At 40.4% G+C, this 27,920-nt stretch overlaps 1 protein-coding gene across 6 annotated transcripts in view; it reads left to right on the top strand.

The window, feature by feature from the left end:
* The window catches only part of LOC147375754 (guanylate-binding protein 7-like), a 67,998-nt gene that overhangs the window by 35,518 nt on the left and 4,560 nt on the right, over nucleotides 1-27,920 (top strand). For 4 of the 6 annotated variants that reach the window (XM_086391010.1, XM_086391013.1, XM_086391011.1 and 1 more), the window contains exons 3-10: nucleotides 7,020-7,147; nucleotides 17,293-17,402; nucleotides 17,605-17,801; nucleotides 19,355-19,600; nucleotides 20,693-20,973; nucleotides 23,023-23,235; nucleotides 24,742-24,844; nucleotides 25,177-25,370. In XM_086391010.1, coding sequence (XP_086247136.1) covers nucleotides 7,020-7,147; nucleotides 17,293-17,402; nucleotides 17,605-17,801; nucleotides 19,355-19,600; nucleotides 20,693-20,973; nucleotides 23,023-23,235; nucleotides 24,742-24,844; nucleotides 25,177-25,370 — 1,472 coding nt within the window. The remainder of the gene's footprint in view (nucleotides 1-7,019; nucleotides 7,148-17,292; nucleotides 17,403-17,604; nucleotides 17,802-19,354; nucleotides 19,601-20,692; nucleotides 20,974-23,022; nucleotides 23,236-24,741; nucleotides 24,845-25,176; nucleotides 25,371-27,920) is intronic. The other 2 variants (XM_086391012.1, XM_086391016.1) reach the window with 1 other exon arrangement.

Below are 27,920 nucleotides of genomic sequence, written 5' to 3'. Positions count from 1 at the left end.
GCCTGTATTGCTATGAACTTTCCCCTTAGGACTGCTTTTACCATGTCCCACAGGTTTTGGGTCGTTGTGTTTTCATTTTCATTCGTTTCTATGCAAATTTTTATTTCTTTTTGATTTCTTCTGTGGTTTGTTGGTTATTCAGCAGCGTGTTGTTCAGCCTCCATATGTTGGAATTTTTAATAGTTTTTCTCCTGTAATTGAGATCTAATCTTATTGCATTGTGGTCAGAAAAGATGCTTGGAATGATTTCTATTTTTTTGAATTTACCAAGGCTAGCTTTATGGCCCAGGATGTGATCTATCCTGGAGAAGGTTCCATGCGCGCTTGAGAAAAAGGTGAAATTCATTGTTTTGGGATGAAATGTCCTATAGATATCAATTAGGTCTAACTGGTCTATTGTATCATTTAAAGTTTGTGTTTCCTTGTTAATTTTCTGTTTAGTTGATCTATCCATAGGTGTGAGTGGGGTATTAAAGTCTCCCACTATTACTGTGTTATTGTTAATTTCTCCTTTCATACTTGTTAGCATTTGTCTTACATATTTCAGTGCTCCTATGTTGGGTGCATATATATTTATAATTGTTATATCTTTTTCTTAGATTGATCCTTTGATCATTATGTAGTGACCTTCTTTGTCTCTTTTCACAGCGTTTGTTTTAAAGTCTATTTTATCTGATATGAGTATTGCTACTCCTGCTTTCTTTTGGTCCCTATTTGCATGGAAAATCTTTTTCCAGCCCTTCACTTTCAGTCTGTATGTGTCCCCTGTTTTGAGGTGGGTCTCTTGTAGACAACATATGTAGGGGTCTTGTTTTTGTATCCATTCAGCCAGTCTTTGTCTTTTGGTTGGGGTATTCAACCCATTTATGTTTAATGTAATTACTGATAAGTATGATCCTGTTGCCATTTACTTTATTGTTTGGGGTTCGAATTTATACACCGTTTTTGTGTTTCCTGTCTAGAGAATATCCTTTAGTATTTGTTGGAGAGCTGGTTTGGTGGTGCTGAATTCTCTCAGCTTTTGCTTGTCTGAAAAGCTTTTGATTTCTCCTTCATATTTGAATGAGATCCTTGCTGGGTACAATAATCTGGGCTGTAGGTTATTTTCTTTCATCACTTTAAGTATGTCTTGCCATTCCCTCCTGGCTTGAAGAGTTTCTATTGAAAGATCAGCTGTTATCCTTATGGGAATTCCCTTATGTGTTATTTGTTGTTTTTCCCTTGCTGCTTTTAATATTTGTTCTTTGTGTTTGATCTTTGTTAATTTGATTAATATGTGTCTTGGGGTGTTTCGCCTTGGGTTTATCCTGTTTGGGACTCTCTGGGTTTCTTGGACTTGGGTGATTATTTCCTTCCCCATTTTAGCGAAGTTTTCAACTATTATCTCCTCAAGTATTTTCTCATGGTCTTTCTTTTTGTCTTCTTCTTCTGGAACCCATATGATTCAAATGTTGTAGCGTTTAATATTGTCCTGGAGATCTCTGAGATTGTCCTCATTTCTTTTAATTTGTTTTTCTTTTATTCTCTCTGATTCATTTATTTCTACCATTCTATCTTCTAATTCACTAATCCTATCTTCTGCCTCTGTTATTCTACTATTTGTTGCCTCCAGAGTGGTTTTAATTTCATTTATTGCATTATTCATTATATATTGACTCTTTTTTATTTCTTCTAGGTCCTTGTTAAACCTTTCTTGCATCTTCTCAATCCTTGTCTCCAGGCTATTTATCTGTGATTCCATTTTAATTTCAAGATTTTGGATCAATTTCACTATCATTATTCGGAATTCTTTATCAGGTAGATTCCCTATCTCTTCCTCTTTTGTTTGGTTTGGTGGGCATTTATCCTGTTCCTTTATCTGCTGGGTATTCCTCTGTCTCTTCATCTTGTTTAAATTGCTGAGTTTGGGGTGTCCTTTCTGTATTCTGGCAGTTTGTGGAGTTCTCTTTATTGTGGCGTTTCCTCGCTGTGTGTGGGTTTGTACAGGCGGCTTGTCAAGGTTTCCTGGTTAGGGAAGCTTGTGTCGGTGTTCTGGTGGGTGGAGCTGTATTTCTTCTCTCTGGAGTGCAATGAAGTGTCCAGTAATGAGTTATGAGATGTCTATGGTTTTGGGGTGACTTTGGGCAGCCTGTATCTTGAAGCTCAGGGCTGTGTTCCTTTGTTGCTGGAGAATTTGCTTGGTATGTCTCTCCCTGGAACTTGTTGGCCCTTGTGTGGTGCTTGGTTTCAGTGTCAGTATGGAGGCGTTTGATGAGCTCCTGTCAATTAATGTTGCTTGGAGTCAGGAGTTCCCTGGAGTCGGGGTTTGGACTTATGCCTCCTGCTTCCAGTTATTGGTCTTCTTTTTACAGTAGTTTCAAAACTTCTCCTTCTATACAGCACCATTGATAAAACATCTACATTAAAGATGAAAAGTTTCTCTACCATGAGGGTCACTCAGAGAGGTTCACAGTGTTACATGGAGAAGAGAAGAGGGAGGAGGGAGTTAGAGGTGACCCAAATGAGATGAGGTGGAATGAATAGTGGAGAGAGTGGGCTAGCCAGTAGTCACTTCCTTATGTGCACTCCAGAACTGGACCGCTCATAGATGTTCACGGAGTTATACAGAGAAGAGAAGAAGGAGGAAGGAGACAGAGGTGGCCCGAAGGATAAAAGGGGGGAATGAAAAGGAGGGAGACAGATCCAGCCAGTAATCAGTTCCCTAAGTGTTCTCCACCGTCTGGAACACACAGAAATTCACAGAGTTGGGTAGAGTAGAGAGAGGTTAGGGAGGAGACACAGGTGACCTGGTGGAGAAAAAGGAGAGTCCAAAGGGAGAGAGAGCAGTCAAGCCAGTAATCTCGCTCCCTAGTGAAAAATGGGTACTGAAGATTGGGTTCTTAAAGGTACAAAATTGGTAACAAATACCTAAAAGCAAAAATTAAAAATCTAGAGTAGAGTTTGGAATTTCAAAAATACGATGTTAAAGAAAAGAAGAAGGAAAAGAAAGAGAGAGAAAACGAACAAACAAAAACAGACAAGGTTGCGAAAATTATAAAGAAAATATAGGTACAAAATTGATAACTGATACCAAAAAGCAAAAATCAACAATCTAGAATAGAGTTTGGAATTTCAATAATACAATGTTAAAAAAAAGAAGAAGAAAAATAGAGAGAGAAGACAAACAAACAAACAGAAACAAACAATGTCGCAAAAATTATAAAGAAAATACAGGTACAAAATTGATATCAAATACCAAAAAGCATAAATTAAAAATCTAGAGTAGAGTTTGGAATTTCAGATATACAATGTTATATAAAAGAAAAAGAGAAAGAAACAGAGGGAAAAAAAAAGTCACAGAAATTATTAAAAAAAAAAACTATAGGTACAAAATTGATAACATATACCAAAAGGCTAAAATTAAAAATCTAGAGTAGAGTTTGGAATTTCAAAAATACAGTGTTAAAGAAAAGAAGAAAAAAAAAATAAAAACAAGGTCAAAAATTATAAAAAATATATATATGAAGTTTGCTGAAGAAGAAAAAAATAGGGTCTTTTTTTTTTTTTTTGCAAAGTAATAGGTTATAAAAGTGAAAATTTGAGGAACAATAGAGGACTTAAAATTTTTTAAAAAATTAAAAAAAAAAAGAAAGAAAGAATGATCATAAAAATAGTAAAAAATATATCTAGGACTTTTCTCTGGTTTTGTCGTGAGTATTGTGGGTTCAGTTCATTTTTGGCTAGTTCCTTGGTCCGACTTACATTTCTCAAGATCTATAGGCCCCTTCCTATGTAGTCCGTAGTAACCACTGGGTTTTAATCTATTGCCTGTAGCTTCCAAGGCGTTTCCCTCTGCTATAGCTTCTTCTGTTTGCTGGTCTCCTCAGTGTCTGGTTTCTGCCCTGACACAAAGGGGACGGTGGAGGACACTTTTTTTTTTTTTAGGCTCATTTGTTCAGTTGCGCTGTGGGGAGGGAGGGAGGGATGCTGCAAACAAATAACACTGGCGTGTGCTCGCAGTGCCTCAGCCACACTGGGTCTGCCCCCGCTCATGGCGCGTGTAGCCTCCCTGCCCACACTGCTCGGGCTCTAGGTTATTCTGCCGGGATCAATCCGAGACCAGCCCTGGGCTGCATGTACCTCCCAGGTCCAAGCCGCTCAGGTTCAGGCACTCGGGTAGTCCTCAGAGGCGCAGACTCGGTTGGGCCTGCGTTTTGTGCTCTTCCCAGGTCCGAGCAGCTCAGGTAATGAGGTGTTTGGCGAGCACAGTTACTGTGACTTATCACCTCCCCGCCACTCGGTTACCTGGGTGTACAACCAGCGCACCTTCTCAGGCAGATGTTGACCGTGCAGACCCCCAAGAAGTTTTAGTTAGCAAAGAAGCCTGCTTACAGTTTTATAGATAATGTCTCTCTGGGGCTGCAATTGCCCCCTTCTGGCTCTGGCTGCCTGTCACCGGAGGGGGAAGGTCTGCAGCCGGCTTTCTCTGTTCAGTCCTTTGTTCCGTGCTCGGGCCTGGCGGTGTCTTAGGTTAGGGCTGGCTTTTCGCGTGGTAGATATCCCACAGTCTGGTTTGCTAGCCCAAATTATTTCGCTCAGATAGCGCTCAGGGTATTCAGGCCAGGTTCTTACTCTAAGCGATGCAGCCCGCGCCGCGCCTCCCTTCCCAGCCCCTGCTTGCTAATGCCGTGTGCAGGCGTCTGCGCTACTTCTCCGCTGGGGGAGTTACCGTAGGGCTCGCAATCTGCAAGTTTTAATTGTTTATTTATTTTTTCTCCCTGTTATGTTGCCCTCTGTGCTTCCAAAGCTCGGCACAGATTCGGCAGTGAGAAGGTTTCCTGGTGTTTGGAAACTTCTCTCTTTTTAAGACTCCCTTCCCGGGACGGAACTCTGTCCCTCCCTCTTTTGTCTCTTTTTTTGTCTTTTATATTTTTTCCTACCTCCTTTCAAAGACTTGGGTTGCTTTTCTGGGTGCCTGATGTCCTCTGCCGGCATTCAGAAGTTGTTTTGTGGAATTTACTCGACGTTTAAATGCTCTTTTGATGAATTTGTAGGGGAGAAAGTGTTCTCCCCGTCCTACTCCTCTGCCATCTTGGCTCCTCCCCTGACCTTCTTATGATTCGTTGTCTCTCCTTTACCTCACATAACTTACTGTTATATTCTGCCTTTCTCCCTGGGGGAACTGGGTGCTGAGACTTGTCTGTATTAATCAGATAGCAGTCAAATGCCATCACGATGTAGAAGAGTGCAGATCATCTCAGGTCTTATACGCGCTAGAGCAGAATACACAGAACATGGTAATTGAATGGCCTAAGCCATGCTCCCCTAGGCATTTCATCATATGCATTTCTATCCTCAGTTGAAGGGAGTGAGAGAGTCATTTCCTAGGCAGGTTGATAGGGAGTCTAGGGGTCCCCAAAGAGAGAGGGGTCTGGAATTCTCAAGGAGGAAAAAAGGACAAACTTTTTTTCTTTCTTCACATTCCTTAGGATTATATACCAATAATGTATCCTGCCTAAGGACAGTCTTTGGATTCAACCTTCTGTTATTTTAAAATGTTAATTATGGGAGTATACCTGGTCTTTACAAGGATGTATCTTGCCTGAGGACAGTGTTATCTTAAAATGCAAATTATGGGAGTAGGTCAGAGGAGGTCTTTACAACCTCCAGACATTCTTTGGATTATATAACCTCATTATTAACACTAGCAAGCGGGTACTCTTTCTGCCCCCTTCTGATGCCTATGTCAGAAGCTTTCTCTATCTCCTTTATACTTTAATAAAACTTTACTACACAAAAGCTCTGAGCGATCAAGCCTCGTCTCTGGCCCCGGATTGAATTCTTCTCCTCCGGGGGCCAAGAATCCCTGTGTATTCGCGTGATTCAACAACAACCTTTCAGGAGTATTGGCATCTGGCAGAGAGTCAAAATCTTGGACTATAGAAAAGACATATTTTGCTTTATTACACATATATGTGTTAGTTGCTCAGTCCTGTCTGACTTTGTGATCCACGGACTGTATAGCCCATCAGATTCCTCTGTCCATGGAATTCTCCAAGCAGGGATACTGGAGTGGGTTGTCATTCCCTTCTCCAGGGGATCTTCCCAACCCAGGGATCTAACCCAGGTCTCCTGCATTGCAGGCAGATTCTTTACTGTCTGAGCTAACAGGGAAGCCCATTACCTCACATAATCACGTTCTGTTGGTTTAAGCCTTAGAAAGAAGGGCAAACAATTCTCACAGGTCTTTCCTAATCCCCTGCTATTTTATCCCCACCCAAGTCAATGAACAAAGATTTCATCATTTTTTGAAGAGAAGAAAAATGAGGAAAATACAGGGGAAACAAGGAGGGAAAAAACAATTTAACAAAAGCTAATGTATTAGTTCAGAACCTGGAAGGACACAGATGATCCACTTAACAGGTAACCGTAAATGGAGTGACAATTACAAGGGCCCAAGCAGAGAAAAAGGAACCACTCCATTTTTCTGAAGGAAGCAGAAGCACTCAGAGGGTGGCAGAAACAATGGCCAGGGAGCCTTTATAATTCCTCTAGGGTGAAGAGGCAGTTAGCGGATTCCAGAATGTGACAGAGACCAGAACAACTGGATGGAGCTAAATGAAAGGAGATGTGACGAAGGCAGAGAAACAGAGGTACTAGGACACCATGGCTCACCAGGGTGGGAGCCAAGGGAACAGGCATCTGACTTCCGCTCTCTTTCTGGTACCTCTCACTGTTGGGACTCTATCAGAAAGTGGAGGATATGGAACTGGTAAAAATAGAAAGGTTAATAGAGTTCACATTAATTCTGGAATGTGACACAGTATGAGCCATTAATGTTATGAAGTGAATAGGGGACAAGAAATATTTCTTGGGAAGGTCCTGAGCATGTGTAAACATTGGAGCTGACAGTCCTTGCTGAAACAAAAACACATTTCCCCCAGCCATGCACTCACATTTCAACAATTTTACCCAAAGTAACCCATGGGCAGCCTGGACTATCTGCTCTTATTGTGCATTGCATTCTTCTTTCTGTGCAGGTTTCCGTCTGGGCTCCACAGTGAGGTCTGAAACCAAAGGCATCTGGATGTGGTGTGTGCCCCACCCCTCCAAGGAGAACCACATCTTGGTCCTTCTGGACACTGAGGGCCTGGGCAATGTGGAGAAGGTAAGGCAGAGAATCTTCTCTACTCTTTTTCCTCTTTCTTTCTTATTTTTTAAATTGGAAAATATGATAACATATTTACAGGAGACCTGGAAAATATAGAAGAAAGCTATATATAGTACCACTATATATTATAATTAAATTTTATGTAGATAAGTTAAGATTTTAGTTGGAGTTTCAATATCAAACTCTCAAAAATTAATGGAATGAATATACAGAGAAGGAGAAGGATACAGTAGACCTGAAAGGCACTATGAACCAGTTCAACATAACTAAGATTTATACAATTTTCACAAAACAGTAGAATACAAATTCTACCCAAGTTCCCATTGGTTATAAACTAGGAGACACTGGAACTTATCCAGGGATGTAAGATCAGGTGCGAAAGAGTCATGGTATGAAAGTATTGAAATCATAGAGTCTGTTCTCTTATCATTGTGGAATTATGTTAGAGATCAATATCAAAAGATATGTTAAAATAACCCACACACTTATAAGTGCACTGTGACATTTACCAAGAGAGATATTTGACTTGGCCACTGAAATCCTCAGTAAAGTTAGGAGACTGAAAAAAACACAGAGGGTGACTGAAGAGCAGAAAACATTTAAATGAGAAATGGATATCAAAATGAGAAATTGATATCAAAAAGAGAAATTAATATCAAAGATATTTTAAAAATTCCATGGCTTTAGAAATTAAATGTCTACTTTTATTTTTTTTAATTTTATTTTATTTTTAAACTTTACAATATTGTATTAGTTTTGCCAAATATCGAAATGAATCCGCCACAGGTATACCCGCGTTCCCCATCCTGAACCCTCCTCCCTCCTCCCTCCCCTACCCTCCCTCTGGGTCTTCCCAGTGCACCAGCCCCAAGCATCCAGTACCGTGCATCGAACCTAGACTGGCGACTTGTTTCATACATGATATTATACATGTTTCAATGCTATTCTCCCAAATCTCCCCACCCTCTCCCTCTCCCACAGAGTCCATAAGACTGATCTATACATCGGTGTCTCTTTTGCTGTCTCGTACGCAGGGTTATTGTTATCATCTTTCTAAATTCCATATATATGCATTAGTATACTGTATTGGTGTTTTTCTTTCTGGCTTACTTCACTCTGTATAATAGGCTCCAGTTTCATCCATCTCATTAGAACTGATTCAAATGTATTCTTTTTAATGGCTGAGTAATACTCCATTGTGTATATGTACCATGGCTTTCTTATCCATTCATCTGCTGATGGGCATCTAAGTTGCTTCCATGTCCTGGCTATTATAAACAGTGCTGCGATGAACATTGGGGTACACGTGTCTCTTTCCCTTCTGGTTTCCTCAGTGTGTATGCCCAGCAGTGGGATTGCTGGATCATAAGGCAGTTCTATTTCCAGTTTTTTAAGGACTCTCCACACTGTTCTCCATAGTGGCTGCACTAGTTTGCATTCCCACCAACAGTGTAAGAGGGTTCCCTTTTCTCCACACCCTCTCCAGCATATATCCAAAAGGCCATAACAAGGAAAACTAGAAAATATTTGTAATAGAATAAAAATGAAAAGAGAATTTACCAGAATTTGTTACATGCAGCTGAAGCTGCTCAGTGCAGTTAAATATAATGTGGAGTCTTGAATAAGGTATGAAAACAAGGGACACAAGCATAAAGTTTTGTGAAATTTGAACAATATCTTAACTTTAGTTAATGATACTATATCACATGTTAAATTCCTAATTTTTTATAACATAGTATTTCTTTATATCTTGGAATTGTATTAGAAGTTTCAAGCCTCATTCAAAAAACTTCTTTTTAAAAAACAACTAAGATAATAAACTTTTCTGGTGACTCAAACAGTAAAGAATCTGCCTGTAATGCAGGAGACCTGGGTTAAATCCCTGGATCCGAAAAATACCCTGGAGAAGAGAATGGCTACCAAACCCAGTATTCTGGCCTGGAGAATTCCATGGACAGAGGAACCTGGCATGCATGGGGTAGCAAAGAGTAGGGCAATGACTGAGCAACTAAGCACACACAGACTTCTAGAAGTAATACCAGATGCCAAAATCAGTTCAGTTCAGTTCAGTTCAGTCACTCAGTCTTGTCTGACTCTTTGTGACCCCATGAATCGCAGCACGCCAGGCCTCCCTGTCCATCAGCAACTCCCGGAGTCCTCCCAAACTCATGTCCATCAAGTCGGTGATGCCATCCAGCCATCTCATCCTCTGTCGTCCCCTTCTCCTCCTGTCCCCAATCCCTCCCAGCATCAGGGTCTTTTCCAATGAGTCAACTCCTTGCATGAAGTGGCCAAAATATTGGAGTTTCAGCTTTAGCATCAGTCCTTCCAATGAACACCCAGGACTGATGTCCTTCAGAATGGACTGATTGGATCTTCTTGCAGTCCAAGGGACTCTCAAGAGTCTTTTCCAACACCACAGTTCAAAAGCATCAATTCTTTGGTGCTCAGCTTTCTTCACAGTTCAACTCTCACATCCATACATGACTACTGGAAAAACCATATCCTTGACTAGACAGACCTCTGTTGGCGAAGTAATATCTCTGCTTTTCAATATGCTATCTAGGTTGGTCATATCTTTCCTTCCAAGGAGTAAGCATCTTTTAATTTCATGGCTGCAATCACCATCTGCAGTGATTTTGGAACACCAAAACGTAAAGTATGACACTGTTTCCACTGTTTCCCCATCTATTTCCCATGAAGTGATGGGATCAGATGCCATGATCTTCATTTTCTGAATGTTGAGCTTTAAGCCAACTTTTTCACTCTCTTCTTTCAGTTTCATCAAGAGGCTCTTTAGTTCCTCTTCACTTTCTGCCATAAGGATGGTGTCATCTGCATACTTGAGGTTATTGATATTTCTCCCAGCAATCTTGATTCCAGCTTGTGCTTCTTCCAGCCCAGCGTTTCTTATAATGTACTCCGCATATAAGTTAAGTAAGCAGGGTGACAATATACAGCCTTGACGTACTCCTTTTCATATTTGGAACCAGTCTGTTGTTCGATGTTCAGTTCTAACTGTTGGTCCCTGACCTGCATATAGGTTTCTCAAGAGACAGGTCAAGTGGTCTGGTATTCCCATCACTTTCAGAATTTTCCACAGTTTATTGTGATCCACACAGTCAAAGGCTTTGGCATAGTCAATAAAGCAGAAATAGATGTTTTTCTGGAACTCTCTTGCTTTTTCGATGATCCAGCAGATGTTGGCTATTTGATCTCTGGTTCCTCTGCCTTTTCTAAAACCAGCTTGAACATCTGGAACTTCACAGTTCACGTATTGCTGAAGCCTGGCTTGGAGACTTTTGAGCATTACCTTACTAGCGTGTGAGATGAGTGCAATTGTGTGGTAGTTTGAGCATTCTTTTGCATTGCCTTTCTTTGGGATTGGAATGAAAACTGACTTTTTCCAGTCCTGTGGCCACTGTTGAGTCTTCCAAATTTGCTGACATATTGAGTGCAGCACTTTCACAGCATCATCTTCCAGGATTTGAAAGAGCTCGGCTGGAATTCTATCACTTCCACTAGCTTTGTTCATAGTGATGCTTTCTAAGGCCCACTTGACTTCACATCCCAGGATGTCTGGCTCTAGGTGAGTGATCACACCATCGTGATTATCTTGGTCATGAAGCTCTTTTTTGTACAGTTCTCCTGTGTATTCTTGCCACCTCTTCTTAATATCTTCTGCTTCTGTTAGGTCCCTACTATTTCTGTCCTTTATCGAGCCCATCTTTGCATGAAATGTTCCCTTGGTATCTCTAATTTTCTTGAAGAGATCTCTAGTCTTTCTCATTCTGTTGTTTTCCTCGATTTCTTTGCATTGATCGCTGAGGAAGGCTTTCTTATCTCTCCTTGCTATTCTTTGGAACTCTGCATTCAGATGCTTATATCTTTCCTTTTCTCCTTTGCTTTTCGCTTCTCTTCTTTCCACAGCTATTTGTAGGGCCTCCTCAGACAGCCATTTGTCTTTTTTGCATTTCTTTTCCATGGGGATGGCCTTGATCCCTATCTCCTGTACACTGTCACAAATCTCCGTCCATAGTTCATCAGGCACCCTGTCTATCAGATCTAGTCCCTTAAATCTCTTTCTCACTTCCACTGTATAATCATAAGGAATTTGATTTAGGTCATACCTGAATGGTCTAGATTTTCCCTACTTTCTTCAATTTAAGTCTGAATTTGGCAATAAGGAGTTCATGATCTGAGCCACAGTCAGTTCCCAGTCTTGTTTTTACTGACTGTATAGAGCTTCTCCATCTTTGGCTGCAAAGAATATAATCAATCTGATTTCGGTGTTGACCATCTGGTGATGTCCATGAATAGAGTCTTCTCTTGTGTTGTTGGAAGAGGGTGTTCGCTATGACTAGTGCGTTCTCTTGGCAAAACTCTGTTAGCCTTTGCCCACTTCATTCCGTACTCCAAGGCCAAATTTGCCTGTTACTGCAGGTGTTTCTTGACTTCCTACTTTTGCATTCCAGTCTCCTATAATGAAAAGGACATCTTTTTTGGGTGTTAGTTCTAAAAGGTCTTTAGGTCTTCATAGAACTGTTCAACTTCAGCTTCTTCAGCATTACTGGTTGGGGCATAGGCTTGGATTACTGTGATATTGAATGGTTTGCCTTGGAAATGAACAGAGATCATTCTGTCATTTTTGAGATTGCATCCAAGTACTGCATTTTGGACTCTTCTGTTGACCATGATGGCTACTCCATTTCTTCTAAGGGATTCCTGCCCACAGTAGTAGATATAATGGTCATCTGAGTTAAATTCACCCATTTCGGTCCATTTTAGTTCACTGATTCCTAGAAGGTCAGCATTCACTCTTGCCATCTCCTATTTGACTACTTCCAATTTGCCTTGATTCATGGACCTGACATTCCAGGTTCCTATGCAATATTGCTTTTTAAAGCATCAGACCTTGCTTCTATCACCAGTTACCTCCACAACTGAGTATTGTTTTTACTTTGGCTCCATCCCTTCATTCTTTCTGGAGTTATTTCTCCAGTCATCTCCAATAGCATATTGGGCACCTACCGACCTGGGGAGTTCCTCTTTCAGTATCCTATCATTTTGCTTTTTCGTACTGTTCATGGGGTTCTCAAGGCAAGAATACTGAAGTGGTTTGCCATTCCCTTCTCCAGTGGACTGCATTCTGTCAGACGTCTCCACCATGACCCATCCATCTTGGATGGCCCCCCACGGCATGGTTTAGTTTCACTGAGTTAGACAGGCTGTGGCCCATGTGATCAGATTGGCTAGTTTTCTGTGATTATGGTTTCAGTGTGTCTGTCCTCTGATGACCTCTCGCAGCACCCCCCATCTTATTTGGGTTTCTCTTATCTTGGATATGGGGTATCTCTTTACGGCTGCTCCAGCAAGGGCAGCCGCTGCTCCTTACCTTGGATGAGGGGTATCTCCTCACAGCCACCCCTCCTGGCCTTGAACGTGGAGTAGCTCCTCTAAGCCCTCCTGCACCCGTGCAGCCGCTGCTCCTTGGACATGGAGTTGCTCCTGTCGGCCGCTTCCCATGGCCTTGGGCATGTGGTAGCTCCTCTCAGCCACCGCCCCTGACCTCGGGCATGGGAAGCTCCTTTCGGCCACGTTTCTGCACGAGCCATCGCAGCCAGCATGCTTCTGCCAAAATACATGGAACTATATCAAAGTTTTGATTGAATATAAATTAGAAATCTAGGACTCTATTCATACTAAGTCAAACAAATAGAATCAAAATGTCATAATTTTTAGTCAGGCAAAAATTTATGTTTTCTAAAATATATATATGTATATATATATATAATACACATTATGTGTAATATATATGTGCATATATATACAAAAGCTTTTCTACTACTCTTGATAAGGACTTTAGAAAGAACATTAAAAAAAAGAGACAGAAAAAATTGGAAAGCATAAACTAAACTAAATTGGAGCACTGAATATGAAATAGAAAAGGTGAAACAAAGTAGAGAAAAGTAAAATATCATCATGTTGTCCAGTTGCTATTAAATATGACTGTTCATTAGAAACACATCTAGAGCTTTTGGGAATAAAAGCAATACCTGGGCATTTGTATTTTTCAAAAACTTCCAAGATAATTCTGATCTGCATCTGGATTTTAAAAAGTGATTACAGGTTTTCTATTAAATGGTCATTGCACTGATATAGAATTTTGTTATTTTTTTTGTTGACCAACCATGATACACTATGGAGAAGGCAATGGCACCCCACTCCAGTACCCTTGCCTGGAAAATCCCAGGGATGGGAGAACCTGGTAGGCTATAGTCCATGGGATCACTAAGAGTTGGACACGACTGAGTGACTTCTCTGTCACTTTTTGCTTTCATGCATTGGAGAAGGAAATGACAACCCACTCCAGTGTTCTTGCCTGGAGAATCCCAGGGACGGGGGAGCCTGGTGGGCTGCCATCTATGGGGTTGCACAAGTCGGACACAACTGAAGTGACTTAGCAGCAGCAGCATGATACAATAGTATTAAGGGAATAATAGTTACATAATCACAAAAAATAAAAGATGTGTATCAGTTTTCACAATCAATAGTCAGACAAAAAAATAAAAGATAATTGCAAGCCATAATAAAACATGATTACCCTAACAATATAAAATAATTACATACAATTTGGGGGGTTAAGTAGAGTGGTGTGGTAAGTGGAAGTGCGTACATGCACATGTTTTCATCAGCCCAGCCAGTTTATGCCTTTTCATTGGTGCATTTAATCCATTTACATTTAAAGTAATTATTGATATGTATAATTCTGTTGCCATTTTCTTAATTGTATTGGGTTTATTTTTGTAGATCCTTTTCTTCTCTTGTGTTTCCTGCCTAGAGAAGTGCCTTTAATATTTTTAAAGCTGGATTGTGCCCATCTTTGCATGAAATTTTCCCTTGGTTTCTCTACTTTTCTTGAAGAAATCTCTACTCTTTCCTATTCTATTGTTTTCCTCTATTTCTTTGCATTGTTCACTTAAGAAGCCTTTGCTTCATGTTGAGGTTTGACAGAAAACAAAATTCTGTAAAGTAATTATCTTTCAATTAAAAAAATAAATAAAAGAAACCTTTCTTATGCTTCCTTGCTATTCTTTGGAACTCTGCATTCAGATCAGTATATATTTCCTTTTCTCCTTTGCCTTCCACATAAGTAAACAATACAAAGGAAAGCAATGGAATGGGAAAGACTAGAGATCTCTTCTAGAAAATTAGACATACCAGGGAACTTTTCATGGAATGACCGGCACAATAAAGGACAGAAACAGTATGGACATAACAGAAGCAGAAGAGATTAAGAACAGGTGGCAAAAATACACAGAAGAAATACACAAAAAAGGTTTTAATGACCCAGACAACCACGATGGTGTGGTCACTCACCTAGAGCCAGACATCCTGGAGTGTGAAGTCAAGTGGATTTTAGGAAGCATTACTACAAACAAAGCTAATGGAGGTGATGGAATTCCAGCTGAGCTATTTCAAATCCTAAAAGATGATGTTATTAAAGTGCTGCACTCAATATATCAGCAAATTTGGCAGACTCAGCAGTGGCCACAGGGCTGGAAAAGGTCAGTTTTCATTCCAGTCCCAAAGAAGGGCAATGCCAAAGAATGTTCAAACTACCACACAATTGCACTCATTTCACATGCTAGCAAGGTAATTCTCAAAATCCTTCAAGATAGGCTTCAACAGTGCATGAACCATGAATTTCCAGATGTTCAAGCTGAATTTAGAAAAAGCAGAGGAACCAGGGATCAAATGTCAACATCTGTTGTATCATAGAAAAATCAAGGGAATTCCAGAAAAGCTTCTACTTTTGTTTCATTGGCTATGCTAAAGCCTTTGACTGTGTAGATCACAACAAACTGTGGAAGTATCTTCAAGAAATGGGAATACCAGATCACCTTACTTGCCTCCTGAGAAACCTGTATGCAGGACAAGAAGCAATAATTAGTACTGGATATGGAATAATAGACTGGTTCAACTTGGAAGAAGTATGTCAAGGCTGCATATTGTTACCCTGCTTATTTAACTTATATGCAGAGTACTTCATGAGAAATGCCAGGCTGGATGAAGCATAAGCTGGAACCAAGATTGCCGGGAGAAATATCAGTAACCTCAGATATGCTGACGATGCCACCCTTATGCCATGGCAGAAAGCAAAGAGGAACTAAACAACCTCTTAATGAAAGTGAAAGAGGAGAGTGAAAAAGCTGGCTTAAAACTCAACATTCAAAAAATGAAGATCATGGCATCCAAACCCATCACTTCATGGCAAATAGATGGAAAACCGATGGAAACAGTGACATATTTTATTTTCTTGGGCTCCAAAATCACTGCAGATGGTGACTTCAGCCACGAAGTTAAAAGATGTTTGTTTCTTGGAAGAAAATCTGTGACAAACCTAGACAGTGTATTAAAGAACACAGACATCACTCTGCCGACAAAGGTGCATCTAGTAAAAGCTATAGTTTTTCCAGCAGTCATGTATGGATGTGAGAGTTGGACCATAAAGAAGGCTGAGCACCGAAAAACTGATTCTATTGACCTGTGGTGCTGGAGAAGACTCTTGAGAGTCCCTTGGATAGCAAGGAGATCCAACCAGTCAATCCTAAAGGAAATCAACCCTGAATAGTCTTTGGAAGGAATAATGCTCAAGCTGAAGCTTGAATCCTTTGGCCACCTGATGCAAAGAGCTGACTCATTGGAAAAGACCCTGATGAGGGGAAGGATTGAAGGAAGGAGGAGAAGGGGGTGACAGAGGATGAGATGGTTGGATGGCATCACTGATTCAGTGGACACGAATTTGAGTAAACTCTGGGACACAGTGAAGGATAGGGAAGTCTGGCATGCTGCAGTCCATGGGATTTGCAGAGTTGGACACTACTGAGCAACTGTTGCTGTTGCTGAACAAACAAAGCTGGATTGGTGGTGCTGAATTCTCTTAATTTTTGGCTTGTCAGGAAAGCATTTGATTTCTCCATCATATCTTAATGAGAGTCCTGCTGGGTAGCATATTCTTGTTTGTTGGTTCTCACCTTTCATCACTTGGAATATATTGTGTCTGTGCAGCAGAACTCCTTGCTGCCCCACTGTGTGTCATGTATCTCTGTAGTATGCATGTGAACTCAGTCACTAAGTCGTGTCCAACTCTTTGCAACCCCATGGACTGTAGCCTGTCAGGCTCCTCTGTTCATGGGATTTTCCAGGTAAGAATACTTGAGTGGGTTGCCATTTTCTTCTCCAGGGGGTGTTCTTGACTCATGTCCCCTGCATTGGCATGCAGGGAGCCCATTTCTGTAGTATATATATATAATCGATTCCAAAGTCACTCATGACCTTCCAAATCTCATTTTTAGCCTCAACATCTAAAAACCGCTTCAGTCAAATAAAATAACCTTGTAATTTCTCTGTATGACCACACTTTCTGGCAATTGTGATCAGCTTCTGTGAGCCCTTCTACCTGCAGAGTCCCTATAACTCCACAAACCCACATTCTGGCAAGTTTTGAAAGCCCAGTTCCTTTCAACCTGATGCCATCATGTCACTATCAGACATAATTAATTCTGGCTCTGAATGCATAGAGCATTTTTTTTCTGTCTTTTGGGAGTTCCCACTTTGTCTTTTACAGTACAACATTTGGTTCCATGCCAGGCTGTTTGTCATTGTGGATAGATTTGTATGTTCCCATGTATATCTGCCCCTCAAGAAAGCCATCTCTCTAGGGTGGGCATTATCATGTGGAACTTTATATCCTAGTAAGCAAATAAGTATCTTTTGTTATCTAGATGCATAGTTAGCATTCGATGAATTTGATTAAATAGTATTTATGTCTCTAATATACATTGTGATCTAGAAAAACTTACAAAGCAACCACTGCCCACTTACTATTGTACAACTTCTATGTTCCAGGCACTGTATTAAACATTTTAATCACATATAAGATGTCATTCACTTCTGTTAATAGCTAATCACACTGAAGTACTTGAAGGGGAAAATGTCAATACCAGAAAGTTTGAATTTATCATTGTCTTGAAAATTTATTTACCTTACAACTGAGTTACAGTACAGCTGTTATAGTAAATGAACATCTGAATGAGAGCATGAGGAGTAGTGTCCTCACTCCATAACATACTTTCTAGGAGGACTCCAAGAATGACTTGTGGATCTTTGCCCTGGCTGTGCTCCTGAGCAGCACCTTTATCTACAACAGCATGAACAGCATCAACGATCAGGCCTTGCAGCAGCTGCAGTATCCTTTCAGGAATTGAATTACCATGTTTCATTGAGTTTATGGGAATAGCAACTGACACTTTTTTCTTGCCCATGACTTCATTCTTATGGTTGATGAAGATGGAAAATGGGGCAAAAGGGAATGATAATAAAACTTGTTTTGAGGTGAGATCTGGAAACTGTGTTGGAGAGTACTTCTTTTTCCTTAGCTAAGATCCCAGCTATGTGACTGAATTAACAGAGCTGATCAGAACCAAATCATCTCCCAGCTCTGATGAAGTAGAGGATTCAGCCCGATTTGTGAGTTTCTTTCCAGACTTTATTTGGACTGTGCGGGATTTCATGCTGGAGCTGGAGTTAGACGGGAACTCCATCACAGAAGATGAGTACCTGGAGAATGCCTTGAAGTTGATTCCAGGTATCAGAGCAAGGCCAGGGTGGTAGGAAGCTCAGTAGGAGGTGGGGTCAACGGAGCCCTTGATGTCAGAACTTGATTTGAAGTTGGATTTGAGGCCATGCTAATGGTACTTGGTGAATGACTGGGAGGTGGCTTCAGTCATTATTACTGGGAAAACCCCAGCGACCAGAACTTAAGCTCACAGAGGAAATTTAGAATCCCATATTCTACCGAATGACTTTAGAAAAAGTAATACCACAAAAAAGAAAGGCTCATATACTGTGTTTCATATTAAATGTTTCTCCTCTTCTATTTGAGAAATATAACCCATCAAATTGAAATTAGTAAATACAGAATCATAAGGTAAGCAAAATAATTAATTTTTAAATACATTTCACACAGTGTATTTTACTATCTTATATAGATACATTCTTCACAGACAGATTATTTATACCTCAAACTAGTTCCAAAGAAAAGCATTGCTATGTCCTTTCACTGAGACTGTGAAAGGTCTTCAAATGCTTTCGCCTAATCTCACACTCTATTCTAGAGCCTTACATAGTATGTCATATTATATAACAAATTAGTTATAACAGATTATAAGTAGCAGATAGAATAATGAGTGGTACTTAGAAGAAATATGTATTTTGTTTGTTTAATCATTTATTTGCCCTTTCAATAAATATTTATGGAACTGCAGGTATATGCCCAGAATCTCTCTGGATGCTACTGTCACTTCCAACAGAAAATGATGCAAAAGACTGATGAGGTGTCCTAGTTTCATTTAGGCCAATCTTACCATGAGATTGTGTATGCTAAAGTAATCACAAAACATATTTATAGAATGCGCATTTTTTTTAACTCTGATTTTGTAAAACTTCACTGCCTTGTGTATCATTTGTCTCCCGCGTGGTTTCTTTCCCAGAAATACTGTGAATATCCTTATTTCTATGATTTCTTTGCTTTTGAGCCCATATTTCATATCTGAAATGGAGACTGTAAGATCAGAAAAGTATTTCTGACAATTATTTGTATTAGCTTATCTTTCAAGAAAGTGAAGTCGCTCAGATGGACTGTAGCCTACAAGGCTTCTCCGCCCATGGGATTTTCCAGGCAAGAATATTGGAGTGGGTTGCCATTTCCTTCTCCAGGAGATCTTCCTGACCCAGGGATTGAACCCTGGTCTCCTGCATTGTAAGCAGACGCTTTACCATCTGAGCCACAAGGGGAGTTCATTGGCAGGTCTGTATAAATCCCCAACAGGGTTTCTGCCATAAGCTGTATGAGGTCTTCACTTAATAAATAATTAATCCATGGCATACTATACAATGGCTGAGGAAAACAATCACAGGTTTCTTCAGCTGGGATGGATGCTTCTTCTTCCTCCTCAGGAGTATGTTCTTCACTCTTGGCTCGGTACAAAAACAGAGTTTCCATGGTAGAGTACCATAAGACTGAAAAAGATTTACAGGCACAGGAATTAGAGCAATACAAGAATACCTGGAAATGAAAGTCCTCAGCCCCCTTATCTGAAGTATTTCGCTTCTGTGATTGCTCTTTTTCCACTTTTGCAGATGAAGGTCCCCAAATTCAAAATTTCAACTTGCCCAGAGAGTGTATCAGGAAGTTTTTTCCCAAACGGAAGTGTTTTGTCTTTGACCGTCCTGCAAGCAACAAAAAACAATTACTCCATCTTGAGGAAATGCCAGATAATCAACTGGATGAGAATTTCCAGAAGCAATCAAAAGATTTTTGTTCATATATCTATACCCATGCAAAGACCAAGGCCTTAAAAGAAGGAATCACTGTCACTGGGAAAAGTGAGCCTCTTTTGCTAGATAGAGCATGGCTCTCTGTGATTCAGTGTGGGTGAGGAATGTGTGGGTGAGGAATGTGTGAGTGAGGAATGTGTGAATATCCTCTGGGATTGCCAATAATTGTGTTTTCTTTTTTTCAGTTGTGTCTTCTCTATATAATTTGGAAAAACATATGTATGCCCCACATAGAAGTGCATGTTACTTCGTTAAAATTTCCCTACATGAGGGTTTTATGAAGACTGTCATATCTCATGAAACTGTAGGGCTGGCCAAAATGTTCTTTCAGGTTTTCAGTAAGATGTTATGGAAAAACCCAAATGAACTTTTTGGCCAACCCAATATTACATTGAAGGTATGTTAAGGATACAAATATTCATTATGATGAGCCATCTGGTGGATAAGTGTTTCTAGTGAGGACATACAAGTTATTTTGTGAATTCACATGAATCAGAAAATAAGTAGTACACCATGAATCCATGTAAACTCATTGAAAGACTGAGAAACAAATGTAAATACAGTCTTATAAACAGAGCTGGCTTCATGCACAGGCTACCTGAGCAGTCTCACAGTGCCCTGTGCTGAGATGTGCCCTGTCTGTTTTAATGTTTTTGTCACTGTCTGGAAATTCTTGATGACATTTTTACATGGGGCACTGCATTTTCATTTGGAAATAGTACCCACAAAATACACAATTTATTTACATATGTAAGTTCTCTGTATTTTGCTACAATGGGGAAAGTGTTCCAGGAGAACTTTGAACATATTGTTGAGGTCATTCAGTTAATATTGTATTGTGATGAACTGAGAACCATAAAAGAGAGTGAATAGGGGACACTGGTGTTATTATAAGAAAATTATAGAAGAAAAAGGAGAAGGATATGAAGATGAGGAGAAGAAAGAGAAGAAAAGAAAATTTCAAGCTCAATAAAATCTTAGTGATTTTTAGGATACTGATCTAAGGTTCATAAAATGAATGACAACATTCTATTTTCAAAATATTGAATTGGCCAAAAAGTTTGTTCGGATTTTTCTGTAGCATCTTATGGGAAAATCTAAATGAACTTTTTGGATAACACAATGTAATATATTATTCAGGGCTGGGGCCTCTGGTGGAGGCCTATGTAAATGCCATCAACAGTGGATCAGTTCCTTGTCTGGAGAACGCAGTAACAACTCTGGCCCAGCTGGAGAACTCAGCAGCTGTGCAGAAGGCAGCTGACCACTACAGTGAGCAGATGGCCCAGCGACTGAGCCTCCCCACAGACACGCTCCAGGAGCTGCTGGAGGTGCACGCAGCCTGTGAGAAGGAAGCCATTGCAGTCTTCATGGAGTGCTCTTTCAAGGATGAAAATCAGGATTTCCAGCTGAAGCTTGCGGTAATGTGGCCTAGAATATATCCTTCCTGATTCCTGTGGTTCTAGAAATGTTCTTTGTCGTTGCCATTGTTCAGTAGTATGTCAGTCATGCCCAACTCTCCGATCCCATGGACTGCAACACATCAGGCTCCTCTGTCTTCTACTATGTCCTGGAGTTTGCTCAAATTCATGTCCACTGAGTGGGGGATGCCATCCAACCATCTCATCCTCTGCAGAGGATGAGAAATGTTCTTAGGCGCCTTCTATTCACCTATGATTCACATGCTTCTCATTGTAAAAGGAGTTTGGATTCTTGTGAATGACAGGACTCTACAGGCCACTTTCCTTTTTTTTTTCCCTAAAAACTGGCCTCTTTATTTTCTACTGTAAACAACTTACCCTGTGCTTTGGTGCTTAGAACAACACACAGTTATTAGCTCACACTTTTTTAGGTCACACACCAGTGCAGGGTGTGTATGGGTGATGTGCTCAGAGTACAGCAAGCTGAAAACAAATCAAGGTTCAAATGGGTTTAGCAATACCACCAAGAATAATCAGTAAACAACTTTTGTCAGGATAAGAAAAGAGTTTTATTTCAGCCAAATGAGGACTAGAGCCCAGAAGATACAGATTAAAGAAGAACTTGAATTCTGTTCTGTTGCATGACAAAATGCAGGGTGGGGGGAACCCTTACTATAGGCAAAACTCACAAAATTACCTGTATTATTTGTCAAGAATTAAGATTGTAGCTGGAAAGAAATAAGAGTGCTTGATAAAGAAGGATTGTTTGGGGTCTGAAACTATTGCATTTTTACAATGGTACACTTTGAGTTCCTAAGTGTGCAGCTCCCAGTTTCTAGCAGACACTCTTTTGAGAATGGATGGTGGCATCCTTGAATTTGATACAGTTCAGAAGATTCAAGTTCTCAGGGATGCAGAAACATGTCTGAAACCACATCCACAATGGCCACCAAGCTCAATTTTTAATTCCTGCCCAACAGTTACTCCATTGTGATTTTTAAATGCATTCTTTTTTAATGGTTAGAACAGATGTACATGTTTGATAGGCCACAAAACAGATTATTGTATTTAGCATAAAGTTTAATTTAAATCATGTATAAGCCAGAGTGTCCTCCCCGTATGTAAATATGTGAATATATCTTTCATCAGAACTCATATGGGCTCTTAGGAACCCCCCTTCATCTTCAAGCCAGCAATGATGCATTGTATTCTGCTTTTGTTTCTAATCACTCCAGTTACCTCTTCTGCCACCAACTAGAGAAGACTGCATGGAAAGGGCTTGTGTGATTATGTAATGCCCACTTGGGTAATCTCACTTTCTTAAAGTAGCCTGTGCCATAAGACATAATCTAAACACAGGATCAACGTTCATCATGTTCATAGGTCCAGGGACTATGCAGTGTGAATGCCAAGGAGAGAATTCTTAGAGTTCATAATTCTACTTACCATTAGCACCATCACTGAAACCTTGTCTTTCAGTCTACCTTTGTATGTCCTACAAGTTACAAAAATCTCTCAGAGTAAAACCAGCCCAACTGTAATTTATTAGGACAGGTATGAAATTTTTGTTCCTATATTTTCACACAATCAAACCCTCAATGAAACAAGAATTCAGAAAAAGTTCAAAACTTTGTTCAGTGTATACTTCACTCATTATGTTAGGCAGTTGATTTGCTATGTATATATTTTATCTAAAGCACCTAGTATGCATAAGAAAGCCTACTTAAAATCATATTGAACTTGCTATTTTTCATTGTTGATGGATTTATCACTATTAATCCTACTACTGTTAAAGGAACAATGAAATTCACATCTGCCAACCCACCATTTCACAGATGCTGACACGGAGACAAGAAAGTTAAGGGACTTCCTATAAGTCACACAGAGTTGGTCACACCTGGGACTAAAGCTAGTCTCCTGACTCTGTATCTATTATTCTGTGGCTCATGTGTGCTGATGTTGTCCCATTGCTTCCTTCAAGAGGATCACAGTTGGATGTTTTATTCTAACAGCTCCTTTCTATTGCATTTCTCCTTATTTTTTCAACAGATAATGATCAATAAAAAGAAAGATGATTTCTTGTTGCAAAATGAAGAAGCATCTGTCAGATATTGTCAGGCTGAGCTTAAAAAGCTTTCAGAGCCCTTAATGATGAGTATTTCAGAGGGAACTTTCTTTGTCCCTGGAGGACACCATTGCTACTTAGAAGCAAGGAACAAGTTTGAAGAGAACTATAAACTCATTCCCAGGAAAGGAGTTAAGGTGAGGAGTAAGGGGACTGGGAAAGAACAACTGATTGGAGACCAAGGGTTTTTGTTGGTTCTTTTGAAATTCTAAGACCATAGCACAACTTTTGTAGAGAAAGGAGAGCATGGCAATATCTTCACATTTTCAGCTTTTATATCTACAGCATGTTAGCTACTCTTCAACAAACCAGAAATATTTCTACCCAAAGACAGGACTTATTATCAAGGATCTAGATGAAAGAGACTATTCCTTTTATTCAAACAATGTACTAGGTTTTGCAAAACACCAATTCAAAAAGATACTCTCATCCCAAAGTTCATAGCAGCATTATTTACAATAGCCAAGATATGGAAGCAACCTAAATATCCATCAACAGATGAATGGATAAAGAAGATGTGGGGTGTGCATATATATGAATGCTACATACTCAGTTATTAAAAAAATAAAAGGACGAAATTTTGCCATGTGTGGCAACATGGATTGACTTATACTAAGAGAAATAACTTAAACAGGGAAAGACAAACACCAATGATATCACTTATATTTGACGTCCAAAGCTACAGCAAACTAGTAAACATAACAAAGAAGAAGATTCACAGACATAGAGGACAAATTATTTGTTACTAATGTGGAGTGGGGGCAATATAGGAGGGAGGGTGTGAGGTACAAATGATTGGGTGTAAGATAGGCTACAAAGATGTATTGCAAAGTATAGGGAATATAGCCAATATTTTGTAGTAACTTTAAATGCAGTGTAACCTTTAAAAGTTGTATAAAAATAAAATAACAAAATTTTAAAAAGAAATTTCCCTCAAATGGGCTTTCTGCAAAGAATAGGGAAAATTAAAGAAAAGCTGCTATTTCCAAGAAGTTTATGGTCTTACCTGAGAAGGACATGTAAATAGTCAATGGATATGGTGGGACAATGGTTATTATATACATTGATAGGGATGAGTGTTAGTGATGGTGGTGGTGATGATGACGATGGCTGATGTATGTTAAGCACTCACTACATCAACTGTACCTTAGGTGATTTGGTTGGATTATCAATTTAGTCCTCAAAATAATATAAATTAGATATTATCACTGTATTATAAAGTTGAGAAATATGACATGGGGAGAATGTACTAAGTTGCCCAAGATCACACAACTGTCAAGTAGTAGTGCTTACAGGGCAGCTGTTTTGTTCTTGGAAGCCATTCAGAACTCAGAATAAAACTTAAGAATGCTTCCTGGAAGAGGAGGTAAAGGCCACAAGTTGGAGTGTCAGTAAATGGTATCCTAATAAAGAGTAGATGAGCATTAGAAGAAAAACAAGGTGCAGAGACTACAGTTGCAAGCAGTAGAGGACTGGTGTTTGTACAACTGCACAGAATTACAGGGTCTTTAACCACTGTGGGGCCCCAAGAAGGATGAAGAACCTATAGGGTCCAATCTGTAGCTTTACTGAACAATAATTTCCATAGCAAGACACTACATCTTTGCTGCCTGATGAGTCTTTGCTTCTTGTTGTTTTCTCAGGCAAACCAGGTCCTGCAGAGCTTCCTGCAGTCACAGGCAGAAGTAGAGGCAGCCATCCTGAAGGCAGACCAGGCCCTCACGGATGCAGACAAAGCCATGGCAGGTACAGGGAGGACTGAGCTCTCAGAGGGGAAGGTGGGTCCTGTGCTGCCCTGTGGCAGGTGTTGGAACAAACACTTCCTGGAACCAGAGCTTCCTCTTCTTCTGTGGGACCTCTCTGCTACACATGGAAATAACCAGGGGAGTTTGGGTTTTATGTACATCCAATCAGGGCTTCTACCTCATAAGCTGAAGCAGGCTGTCTGATGTGGTAGCAGGATGTGGTAGCAGAAACAGTCAGACTCCTTCCCACCAATTTAATGTCATTTTAGTCTTTGAGCTCAGGAAGGTATAGCTCAGCATAACTGTTATTTCTTTAAAACTTTTGTGAAACAGAGGAACGTACCAAGAGACAAGCAGCAGAGATGAAACAGGATCTGCTAACACAGGAACTGAATGATGAGAAGCAAAAAATGGAGGCCCAAGAGAGAAGCCACAAGGAAAATATAGCCCAACTGAAAGAGAAGTTCGAGGTGGAAAGAGAAAACCTTCTAAGAGAGCAGGAAGCAGTGCTGGCGCACAAGCTGAAGGTAAGTCTAATTGGGTGTGGGCAGAGTCTGACCACCTAACCTGCCTCTTGAGAAACCTGTATGCAGGTCAGGAAGCAACAGTTAGAACTGGACACGGAACAACAGAGTGGATCCAAATAGGAAAAGGAGTACGTCAAGGCTGTATATTGTCACCCTGCTTATTTAACTTATATGCAGAGTACATCATGAGAAATGCTGGGCTGGAAGAAGCACAAGCTGGAATCAAGATTGCTGGGAGAAATATCAATAACCTCAGATATGCAGCTGACACCACCCTTATGGCAGAAAGTGAAGAGGAACTAAAAAGCCTCTTAATGAAAGTGAAAGAGGAGAATGAAGAAGTTGGCTTAAAGCTCAACATTCAGAAAACTAAGATCATGGCATCCAGTCCCATCACATCATGGAAAATAGATGGGGAAACAGTGGATGACTTTATTTTTCTGGGCTCCAAAATCACTGCAAATGGTGATTGCAGCCATGAAATTAAAAGATGCTTACTCCTTGGAAGGAAAGTTATGACCAACCTAGATAGCATATTCAAAAGAAGAGACATTACGTTGCCAGAAAAGGTCCGTCTAGTCAAGGCTATGTTTTTTCCAGTGGTTATGTATGGATGAGAGAGTTGGACTAAAAAGAAAGCTGAGCGCCAAAGAATTGATGCTTTTGAACTGTGGTGTTGGAGAAGACTCTTGAGAGTCCCTTGGACTGCAAGGGGAAGCAACCAGTCCATCCTAAAGGAAACCAGTCCTGGGCATTCGTTGGAAGGACTGATGTTGAAGCTGAAACTCCAATACTTTGGCCACCTGATGGGAAGAACTGACTCATTGTAAAAGACCATGTTGCTGGAAAGATTGCAGGCAGGACAAGAAGGGGACGACAGAGGACGAGATAGTCATATGGCATCACTGACTCAGTAGACATGGGTTTGGGTGGACTCCGGGAGTTGGTGATGGACAGGGAGGCCTGGCATACTACGGTTCATGGGGTCGCAAAGAGTCGGACATGATTGAGCAGCTGAACTGAACTGAACTGAGAGTCTGATGGACAAAATGCTAGTTTCTCAATAATAAAGGGATAGAACTTCAACCTTAAGTCAGATCCCAGAGAGAACTCCAAAGACATATGTTTCATGTAAACATCAAAGAGGTATGGATTGTGCTGAAGACTCACCTCTGTAAGACTCACGACCTTGTGTAGTGTTAGGGTTTGGAAGGGAAAATAACATGGCCCAGGCTCCTGAACTGCTGTTTGTGGTGATTACAGTGTCATATTTGCCCCAACATGAATAAGACTTCAGTGTTAGAGTCGTTAGAATTTTTGGTACAACCATCAGAGACGGGGAATAGTTCCATCTGCTCTTGAAGGTATCAGATTGTGCCTGGTATGATATATGGGATGCTGAAAGCTCTAAAATTTGCTACATTTGTTTCCAGATCTGCCTGATTCATTTTACACACCTAGAGTAAATATATTCTTTGTTCAAACCTAGAGTTTGATAGTCAGTGTCCTAAAGAGGGTCAGCAGATCTCATTATTTGTGACATGAGTGTGGCCATTTTATCTCAGGGGAACTGAGAAATATTTAGAATTCACCTACATTCCCTCCCAGAGTGCATTCTTAGGGCTGGAACACATTACTGGTATAGCTTTAAGGCCTGACTGAGGCATAGATCCTCCCTGCCCAGGGAGATGGTGTAGAGCTTGGGTCCCCAGCCCACAGGCACGGACTTGTAGCAGTCTGTGGCCTATTAGCAACTGGACCACACAGCAGGAGGTGAGTGGTGAGCAAGTGAGCAAAGCCTCATCTGTATTTACAGCCACTCTCCATCACTCACATTACTGCCTGAACTCTGCCTATTCTCAGAGGAACCTGAACACTACCGTGAACCGTGCATGCAAGGGGTCTAGGTTGCGTGTTCCTTATGAGAATCTAATGCCTGATGATCTGAGCTGGAGCTGAGCTGGAGCTGAGGCAGTGATGCTGGGGAGTGACTGCAAATTCAGATTATCATTAGCAGAGAGGTTTGACTGCACAGGGCCATCATAAATCAATTGCTGGCAGACTCATATCAAAACCCTATCAGTGAGTGGCAAGTGACAATTAAGCTGCATCTAGTGGCAGGTTCTATACTGGCAAGTGAGTTGATGTACTTCAATTGCACATCTGGTGGCAGGTTTCAAGTAAGGATCCAACACTTATTTTAGTCCATACATGGCCCACTGATTATTTTATTTACCACTTCTGTCCCCACTTCTTTTCCACACTGCTCACTTGTCTCAATCACAGTTTTGGTGAGCTCACAAGCTAAGCCTAGCCAAAATAAGTTTAAAAGAAAAAAAAAGTCACTGGAGAGCTTCTTTGAAAAGGGGAAAGACCCAATGATGAGACCACAGAAGACTCTAAGACTGCCAACAAAATGAAAGTTGCATTTAAAAGAAAATACCAAAAGCCCTACTTAAAATACAGGCCCATTGCAATAGGTGGTTCACATTCTCCAACCCCCTGTGAATAATATATAGTGACCAGCTACACATCGAAGCCATGAAACCT

Source organism: Bos grunniens, chromosome 3 (genome assembly GCF_055505025.1).
Source record: "Bos grunniens cultivar Pamir isolate PY7600 chromosome 3, Bosgru_T2T1.0, whole genome shotgun sequence".
NCBI classification, from domain to species: Eukaryota; Metazoa; Chordata; class Mammalia; order Artiodactyla; family Bovidae; genus Bos; species Bos grunniens.
Note: the sequence above shows the minus strand (reverse complement) of the source record. Positions and strands in the feature narration are given on the sequence as shown.